This window comes from Ailuropoda melanoleuca, chromosome 20, assembly GCF_002007445.2.
Source record: "Ailuropoda melanoleuca isolate Jingjing chromosome 20, ASM200744v2, whole genome shotgun sequence".
Taxonomy (NCBI): Eukaryota; Metazoa; Chordata; class Mammalia; order Carnivora; family Ursidae; genus Ailuropoda; species Ailuropoda melanoleuca.
The window spans coordinates 29,425,887-29,436,105 of record NC_048237.1 but is presented as its reverse complement, the minus strand read 5'-3'; the positions used below and the strand labels follow the sequence as shown (position 1 = coordinate 29,436,105).

Here is a 10,219-nt window from a genome sequence, read left to right as displayed (position 1 = left end):
ATGCCATGGTTAAGGGGTGAAATATGATTTCAAAAGCATTGAGGATGGAGAGGAAGCTATAAACAATATCATCTACAAGGATAGAGTTTGTATTTAAAAACATGCCTTCAAGGGAGGTGATGCATTTATTGACTACTCAGGGCACATATCAAGCTGCAGAAATTTTTATACTTCTCCTCTTACTCCTTTGTTTAAAAAAAAAAAAGTGAATCATAGTTGAAGGCATAGTTTGCATAGATTGGTCAGGTGGTAATACTTCACAGGGATGTCATGCTCATTCTTCCTTGCTGGCTTATTTCTAAGATTTAGTTCTTGTTTTCTAATCGATCAGATCAACAAAAAGGAAAAAAGACACACACACCAGTGTTACAAAACCTTGTATTAATCATTTCCCTTCACTTTCAATATAACGTTGATATGAAATATAGCCATGATTCTTAGTTACATGGGAGGAAATGAGTAATAAATACATTGTAGCAAGTTTAAACCACAAGGGTGTTTCACTGGTAACAACATTTGAAAACTGTACACTTGCAAAGAACAGCATCTTCAAACATTAGTATATCTGTATATCAGTAAAGCTTTACATGTAACAAACATGCTATTTCCATATATGACAAATTTAAAAAATATGCATTGCTTGGCAACATGAACTAGGCAAAAATAGTTCTTTGTTCACTAACTTTATACAGGAAAACAGGACGAGAGGCATGCATGTACAACAGGGATGCCTGCACGGGGCATGCAACGAAAGAAAGCTTTTTAAAAGTCAGCTTACATTAGGCATAAATACATGAGGGTTATATATTAATAAGGGAGGAAGTCTTCTGTTTGACATTATTAACATTCCTGTTTTCTTCCTATTCCTCCCAGAGGAATACACATTCACCTTTAAGTAAAGATAAAGGAATTACAAAAAAATAAAACTCACTTTGCAAACATCTCTGGATGACTTGTAAAAAAAAAAAAATCAACATTAGTGTTATCACAGCCCCATGTGCAAATTATCCTTCCGCAGGTCCTTCTTGTAACAGGCACACCCGAGTGCCTTGGTCAGGCTGCTTCCCTGCACCCAAGCTGGAGCCGCCTGCTGCAGACATCTCCAGAGGGCCAACGAGACTGGGGCCTGCTTTCCTCCCCTCGCTGCCCTTCTGGTTGCTTGCCTATGCATTCAGCCCAGCTCAGTCCCCCAGCCCAGGCTTTTGGGGGGATCCTGGTGCTAGCTGGGGAATGCACGTCTACAAACCTTGCACCGGCAGTCGTTACAAGAGGTGCAGAAGAACACAAGACCCGGAGAAGGCTCCCATTCCGAAAAAGGCAGCCAATGACACCTCAAAAGAAAACCTTGTTTCCCTCAGTGTCTCTTCAAAGGAATGGGAGATGGGGGCCCAGCTGTAGTTCCAATCCTGAGTACCAAAAAGGGACCATCAATACACAGGATTTGAAAGCTTGGTGCAAACAGCCGCCCTCTGCAGGCAGACCCAGCAGCATCTATTTTGCTTGCTGGCCCTTGTTTAAAAAGTGAAACTCAAAAAGCGTGTGGAAAAAGACACATATCAGCAGCAATGTTTCAATTCTTGTACACAGTTCATGTGTGTCTTCCTACTGTTTCTGGTAAGAAACCACTATGAATAAAAAGCACCAATAAAACATCATACATGGTAACAATATCATAGACCACCACTGTCCCTAGGACAGTGTAGAGATGCCAAATACATACTGCTTAAATCAGAAAAAGGGGGGGGGAAACATGTAGTGAAATAGATTTTACTCTAAGATTTTTAATGTTTACTATTAATATAAAACAGTTGCATTTGGGGGTCAATGGGTAAATACAAAAAAAGGCACTGCCGCTTTATTACTAAATATCCGACTTCACAGACTTATGCATGCAACTGTTTGATTTTTTTTTTTTTATAAATAAAGTTCTTTTGCTTTAGGATTTTAAAATTGAGCTGTATACCTGCAGTCAACACAGGACTCAAAACAAGGTGGGGACAGGCTCCTAAAATTTATCAGAACACTCAACTTAAAAAAAAAATTAAAACACTAATAGCAAAACACAACTAAGTAGATAAAACTATACACAGTCAATGAAAAATAAGCTTTTTTTTTTAAAAAAAGAATTATGTTGTTATTAATAACAGACTTTATCATGGTTACCAGCCATAGCAAGTTAATAAGTAACATATCCAAAATAATATCTCTAATAATCAGATAACCATTGTTTCTATATTCAGTGAAGGAATAAATAAAAATCCAGATTTGCAAATACTTTAAGGTCTTCTTCCTTTTAAAGGATTCATGCTAATGTGATTGTGTTCACAATCTGTTTTCTGAACAACCCAAGTCTTTATGGATATATGTGTTTTGCAGCAGATCTGAATGCTTTCTCATTTCGCCACAAGATGTGTAATACCCTTGTTTTTTCTTCTCTTTATTAACTTTCTTAGCATCCAAAAAACACCTTCGCAAACCCTCTGGGTCTTACCTTTGGCCTTCAACATTTTTGATCTATTCTTCCTGCCCTACATGTGATCGTCCATCCCAACACATTCCCCAAGTAACACTAAGCTTGTTTAGAACAGGGGTGTGGAGGATGAATGTTAATGGCACTTGGTTAAAAAAAAATCAACTAAAAAATGCTGCCTCTTTCTGCACATGGATTTGCATGTTTAGAATGTAGTCACCCACGGGGAGGTCTGTTTTCTTAATGCAAACATGATATTGTGGGTTCAAGCCCCCTTTGCTTGCTAAAGGCTCTCTACAGTTAAGATGCTCCCACCTTTTCAAACCTTAAAAAACTTGAAAAGCTAGGCTAAATTGGGTGCACATTTTTAATCTCGAAGGTAAAAGAAAGTTGTTTAGATTTCATTAAGGCCTTTTAAATTTGTATTTACTTCATTAACTTTTTTTTTTGTTTGTTTAAATAACCATAAGCGAGCGCAGTTATTTTCATGGTCTGATCTCTTCAATTTCGACTCTGACTTCGCTAAAAGCAATAGCACCAGACTCACCCATTTAATAAACAGGCCTTATACCGGCTCCCCGATCTCGCCTCTGGCTGAGCATTCATACCATCATTTACACAACCCAATTTTCCAGTGCAGAGCACAACTCCTCTTTGATTTCCTTTAATACCCTCCATTGCATCGAATCCCAAACGTAGTCTTTCTTGCCCTTAAGAAACAGAGCTATTACTTTATGGTAGCGTAGCTGTGCATCTCTCACCACGTCAGGACTGGTTTTACCTCTCTTCTGTGCGGCTGGAGAGAGAAATCAGCCAACACCACAGCAAATCCCTGACGTACACGTGGAGAGAACCACGTTTCCATCCTGAAGCTGCCCTTTCCCACATCTTCTTTCACAGCCCGCCTGGCCGCGTGGACTGCACGTCTCCCCGCACGCTCTCTCTGCCACTTGCTGTCTGACCAGTTCTACACCGTCCTGGGTCTTGCTCTCCTCTTCCTCAGCAGTGAGCGAGCCAGGGGGATGCAGCCCCAGGCTCAGGCTCCTGCGCACAATCGCAGTGGAAGCGGTCTTTTGAGCTCATTATCGGATAGTAAGGCCTTTTGCAAGGGAAAAATGTCGTTTCTTGCCATTTTTCTTCCAGTGGAACTTGTACACGTGTGTGTGGGTGTGTGTGTGTGTGTGTGTGTGTAGCGAGGCAGGGGGCGACAGTATGAAAACCCCAGTAGGGTGGGGAGGAAGGGAGGTCTCTGGGTGAGAAGCAAATCCAGCCCAGAAAGGGGCCACAGGATTTTTCTAGAATCTCGCGGTGACCTGCGAACAGACCCTAACTCATCACACTCCTCAGTCCTTTCCCCGCGCTTCCCGCCACATGCTCGTCCCGTCCCGCTAGCCCACCTGCACGCACCGCGCAGCCGCGTCCGAGAGACGGCCGCCTCCTCGGCCTACGTGACGCGTCCGCCTTCCTGGCAAGCACGGCTCGGCAGCCATTTTAAGAGACAACCCTGCTGCTATTATAAAAATAGAGGGAAAAAAATGAATCCATATCAACAAATCCTTTACAAAAACCATAGTATGAAGAGAAGTTGAAGAGAAGTTCTATCCAAACTCTTTACACATTATGTACCCTTTAAAATTGTTATGTAAACAATACACAAATCAAAGTTTCTCTGAAATTTTGTTGGAGGGAGCGTTCCCCCTCTGCCGCCGGTGCCGAGCGGCCCTCTCCTGCAGCTCGACTCCAAGCCAGGTCCTCAGGGAAAGCCGATCCGGGCGGCAGAGAGGGCGGGCCGCCATCTTGCTTTGGTCGCACTCGCCCACGACTGCGTCCTGTGGCCTGACGGCGGAGGCGGGCTGTGAGGGGCGCCCCGGGGCCAGGGGGCGGCCTCCCTCCCGCGTCTCTCTCAGCTCTTTCACGGCGGTACTCTTTTTGTTCATTTCTCCCCCTCTCTCCATCCAGGAAGCCACTTGCATTCCCTCTCCATCCCCTCCCAGTCCCACGTTTCCCTAGAGCCCCCTCCCCGCCCCGCACACCAAGCCATCCCGTGACAGAAACAAATGACAAAATAACCAGTCCCCGGTCTACCGATATGTTTACAAGGGCGACCTACGCTCTCACAAAATCAAAATGGGAGAGGGACCAGGGGAAAAAAAGGCTGCAAAGTATCTCGGAGGATTCCGTGCAACCCTGAAGATGGCTGACACTGGACCCGCAGCAGTCGATTTCACGGCCAGCGCGGTCGCTCTCATCTTCAGCTTCTAGATTGTGGAGGTCCGGTCAACCCCGTCTGGGAGAGAAAGAATACACGATGGGGACAGGTGAGCAAAACCATTCCCTTCACGGCCACCTAGTCGCACACTGTGCACGTTGGGCTGCCTGGTCTCTGAAGGCAGGCGAAGACCAAACTTACCCATTCATCCACTCCCTTCAGTCACACACCCACCACTCAAAATCTGCAGAGTAGCCATTTTTCCAGGAACGGTAACGAGTCTGGGAACCAAGACGGGAGACCTAGTCCTCATCCTGTAAGTACACACATCCTAGGCGGGACAGATCTGTAAAGCCACAGCAATGTCGGAGTGATCTTTGCTATGGTGGGGTATGCACCCAGGCACAGCAGGAAAAATGGAGGGAGGAAGATTTAAGTTGCCCCTGGAAGTCAAGGACAGTTTATCAGAGAAAGGAAATGACTTTTGTAAGATGGTGCTGGTAGGAGAAGAGAGGAGGAAGCAGGAAAGGAAGAGGGTGTGGGGAGGGCATACAGCTCATGCATAGGTGTGATGTTGGGTCATCAAATGTGGAGCTGGATGAGGTTTAGGATGAGGGATGGGGGAATGGAGGAGTGGCAGGAGCTGTGCTGAGGAGCCTGGCCAGGGTGCTGCAACAGACATGTAGGCGGACCAGCCTAGCTCACACTGCTTTCTTTGGCAGCATCTCCCTCTGACCAAGTCCCTGCTGAAAGACCAGGCATGATGTGGTTGTGACTCTGAGCCCTGGCCACAGCTGAGCAGATCAGGGGGATGCAGCTGACCCAAACTGATCTAGCTTCTCTGTGTCAAGAATCTGGTTAGGGGAAGACACCATAGTTAGAGATTGTGGGCCCTGGGAACTGAAAGATCCTGTGGAAGTGGGTGAATGCTGAGGCTACCCAACACAGGCTGTGTCTACATTATGGAGAGTCAGTGAGACCAGGCTATAAAGTGGAGGACCTGCACTTCAGAGACAGAGGCCATGACTGAGACAGACTGCCAAGGGAGCTAGTGGCTGCCCAGCTCCTTTATGGTTATCTGCTCACACATGGCACTATAGGAGAATCCCCAGAATGAGACCATAAGGGTCTTGTGTACTATGAACAGGAGCTTGGACTTGGTAATTGGGGCATTCTAAGCAGTAGTAGAGTAATTAGATCTGATTTTAGAATGGTTTCTCTGGCAGCTGTGTCAGATGACCTAAAAAAGGACAAGGCTGGTGGGAGGAGGGCCCCTATAATGGTCCACACTAGGGCTTGTCTGACAAGGGCTTATCCAGTGAGCAGAGAGAAGCATGGATGAGCCATCATAGGAGGTAAAAAAGATCGTAAATGAAGGCCAGGGAGGGATGCAGGATGCCTCCCTGGTTTTGCTGATATCTAAACATCTGCAGGTATGTATGTCCTGGTCTAAACCTTGATGTCACAAACCTGGACTATCAGGAGGAGCATCTAGATCCAGTAGGCAGAACTCAGGTGTGAGAGGGGAGTGGCAGAGTATTCAGAGAAAGCTGCAGGACCTAAGTGATATGGAGGAGTAGTGAGTCCACTGCACAGGCCTCCTAGCCTCCTGGTGGGTGGTGCCAGCCTAGTGTCTTGCCAGCAAGGACTTGAAGGAGGGATGTTTAATTGAAATTTTTACTGCGATCATTGTAGGTTTACATGCAGTTATAAGACAGTACCAGGTTTCCCAGTATGCTGGGTTTCTCCCAATGGTAACATTTTGCAAAACTATAATATTACCACCAAGATACTGATGTTGACACAATTCACTGATCTTACTCAGATTTTCCCAATTTTGCTTGTACTTGAGTGTGTCTATAAATTTCCATATAGTTTTTGAAGAGATTTAAAAGAAGAAAAGCAAACGACCCCAGGAGCATTTGTGGTAATCAGGCCATCAATCCTAGAGGCCCCCAGATGTGAACTTATAATCAGTAACCTTTTCCCTGACTTCTGCAGGTGTTAACCTGAGCCTCTTATGGTGGTTCTGCAGTGGTAATGGGTCATGGGAAACAGTGGGTGCGTGTAAGTATACACACATATGTGTGGGTGTGTAGAGGTCACTCCCTTGTCTGTAGGAGTGGAGTGCACACTCTTGCCAGGGCTCACTGGGCTACTCATTAATGCCAACTCTTCATAGCTGTGTAAGTGGGGAGCTAGAAACATGAAAATCTCAAATAACCCAATCCCAAACTGCATTTTCATTGAATTCCAATCCTATGCCTCATCCTCCAAGGGTGACAGTATTCATCTGCAGGGAAATGAACAACAGGTAAGTCCAGATGCACCATTTATAGTCGTACAAGGTGTACAACTCCAGGGAGCACCATTTACATGTATTCATTATAGGTTTTTTTTTTTTTTTTAAAGATTTTATTTATTTATTTGACAGAGATAGAGACAGCCAATGAGAGAGGGAACACAAGCAGGGGGAGTGGGAGAGGAAGAAGCAGGCTCATAGCAGAGGAGCCTGATGTGGCTCGATCCCATAATGCCGGGATCACGCCCTGAGCCGAAGGCAGACGCTTAACCGCTGTGCCACCCAGGCGCCCCTCATTATAGGTTTTATAGTTACTATGACAAATATCAAATCAGTGGCAGAACAGCATCTTAAGAAAGTGGAGACTTTTTCTAATTTGGACAAAGTCTCCATATCAGCTAGAAGTGAGGCAGTTGAGTCCCAAGAAGGAATAAGGAAAGAAGGTGAGAAGGAATGGCAAGGGGATCATGTGAAAACATGAATCCTGGAGCATCAGAGAATGGACTAGGCATCCCTCTTTATGGTAGGATTCACTGCAGACTCTGTCCTGCTTGGAGGAGCCTTGCTTTTGTGCCCGTGGCTGTTCCTGCCCATATAATCCCTGTGCAGGAGGAAGATAGCAGCCAGGCTTGGTGTTGAGTCTTCCTTTATACCTGGAGTCACCAGTCAGGAGCAGGCCCAACAGAGCCAGATGAAAGCCTTAAATAAAGATTCACAAACCAAGATGGCAGAGGTAACCCACCTCCTGGGCTTCCTCATGGGTTCTGTTGGAGGCGCCAAGGGGAGGGCAAAGAAGAGACGGAAAGGGAAGGCCAAAGAGAGAAATGGCTTAGACTAGCACCAGGAGGGTTGTAGTTAGTGGAAGACACTGAGAGCAGAGATGTCAGCACAGAAGGATGAGCCCTCAAGGCCCAGGGCTCATGGACCAGCCACATTAGAGAGACCTACATAGGATGTGATGTCCCAGGAACTTGGCTACCCTCCCATCCTGTCCTGAGACACAAGCAGAGGAACCTCTTTTACTTTGCTTTCCTCTTCCAAATTATTTGTCCTCCTGTAAAATGATTTAATTCATTGGCATTCTGTCCACAGCAATGTCATCCTCCGAGCACCTGGAAGAGGTGGGCCAGCAGAGAGGTGCAGTCATAGTGTGGGAGGGCTCACCGCCACTGTGCCCAACTGGGCCACCCTGAACTTAATTTGCACTCTCTGCTCCAGAAACTGCTTACGAGGCTTCCCACCAGAGAGGATTATTGAGGAAAAACAGAGCAATAAAAAGACTTAGGAGATTAACAAGATGAAAACATTAGCAAAAAAAACATCAGTTCAGAGAGGTTTTCTGTAAAAGTAGAAGAATGAGCTAAACAATGAACCCTTTTCAATGAAAGCCTCCCTTTAATAAAGAACATTTGGCATTCTTGCTACTAATGATGATAATGTTAGCACTTAGCAGTTAGATAAGGGCTTCCAACATGCCAATTATCCGAGATATATCAAGCCCTGGGGAAGAAGGTTAGTTCTTGCTAACTCTGAAAGGCAGCGGGAGTTCCTCACTCACCAGCCATGGTTGGGTGGGAGGGAGCTTGGGTTGCCTGCAGTGGGCTGAGCTTGGCCTGAATTCTCAGGGTCTGGGAGGCTTCCCTTTTTGAAAAAATTGAGGTATAATTTGCATACCACAAATTTCACCCTTCTAAAGCATACAGTGCAGAGGTTTTCGTATATTCACAGAGTTGTGCGGCCATCACCACTATCTAATTCCAGAACATTTTCATCTGGTACCCATCAAGCAGTCACTCTCCACTCAACAGTTCCCTCTGGCCCCTGACAACCACTAAACTATACTGTCTGTCTCTATAGATTTGCCTATTCTGGACATTTCATGAATTTCTAAATGGAATTGTACACCGTGTGGCCTTTTGTGTCTGGCATCTTTCATTTAGTGTAATGTTTTCAAGGTTCATCCATGTTGTAACATGGATCAGTACTCTATTCATTTTTAAGTTGAATGATATTCCACTGTCTGGCTATACTGAATTTCGTTCATCCATTTCCATCTCTTGATGGACCTTTGGGTTGTTTCCTGTTACTCATTAGGGGCTATCAGTGTGCTGACCCAGTCTCCTTGGTTAGCTGAAGAAGAGGAGCTGGTGGCACTTACCCACAGAGGTGCCAGGGATGGACCAATGATGCTGTGAAGGCTCTAGGATTTGAGTGGCCAAGGGAGAGAGCAGTGTTTGCAAATGAGGTTCCTGGAACCCTGGGGAGGTCACATTAGGAGCTGTGCCTTCCCACCATCTGTTCCGTCAGAGGCCCTGGGAGGCCTTGAGCTAGCTCCCTTCTGGTTCTGAATGGAGGCTTTCTTTGGGCTGTGAGGAGCCTTGCACAGCTGAGGTCAGGTGGGGGCAGTCCTTACTTTCCAATGCAGAGCATTTATTGGTTTCATATTGGGTGTTAGGATAAGATCGTGTTTGCAGGCACTAAAAATCTAAAAGTCCCTGGTCAGAAGGACAACGCTGTCTGCAGCAGCAGCTGACAGCAGCCTTTCTCCCACCGCGGCCAGATAGCACACATTTTGGCTCTAGGTGTTCCGACTGCCCATCTCCAGGGTGGGTGAGCACATCCCAACTGGAGAGGACTACTGGGAAGGGTCACAGGAGGCCTTTCTGACTCAGAGCCTCCCGGAGGTTGGCAGGAAGGGGTGGACATCTCTCCTCTGCCTGCCAAACATCCCCAGGGCTGGCGCGGAGTCCAGGCTGGAGAAAAGCACTTGGTTAGTACCCGGAGGGCACTGAAGGCCTCCCGGGGCTCCGGTGATGATGTAGGGCTTCAGACCAAACAGACAGTGGGACAACCCAGCTGCTTCTGGAGCTCCTCATGGGGCTGTAGCCCATAGACACACTGAACTAGACCATCCCTGTCACACTGTGAAGGACATCTCATACTGCTTGGGGCTCCAGCCATTGTGGAAGCCATTTGGAACAGGGAGATATAAAAACAAGCAGGGATTTTTGTTTCAAAAATTCTATTTTTAGAACAAGCTGGGATATGCTTGGACCAGACTGGGAGATCTAGTGCCGAGAAGGAAAGAATCCAATTCTGTGGGGGGATGTTGCCACTAAAAGCCATGTCTTGTGTTTCTGACTCCTCCAGCTCCCAGCATTTGGCTGGGACAGCTGCTGTGGTAGGAGCTCAGTGTGCACTGGGTGGGTAGCTCTGAGGATAAGGGGACAGCCTTGGT

At 46.3% G+C, this 10,219-nt stretch overlaps 1 protein-coding gene across 4 annotated transcripts in view; it reads right to left on the bottom strand.

Moving 5' to 3' along the window:
• Positions 1 to 364: 364 nt before the first annotated feature.
• SAMD4A (sterile alpha motif domain containing 4A) overlaps positions 365 to 10,219 on the bottom strand; it is a 206,099-nt gene continuing 196,244 nt past the window's right edge. For all 4 annotated transcript variants that reach the window (XM_034648600.1, XM_034648601.1, XM_011225504.3 and 1 more), the window contains one exon: positions 365 to 4,757. In XM_034648600.1, coding sequence (XP_034504491.1) covers positions 4,729 to 4,757 — 29 coding nt within the window. In that variant the 3' untranslated portion in view covers positions 365 to 4,728. The remainder of the gene's footprint in view (positions 4,758 to 10,219) is intronic.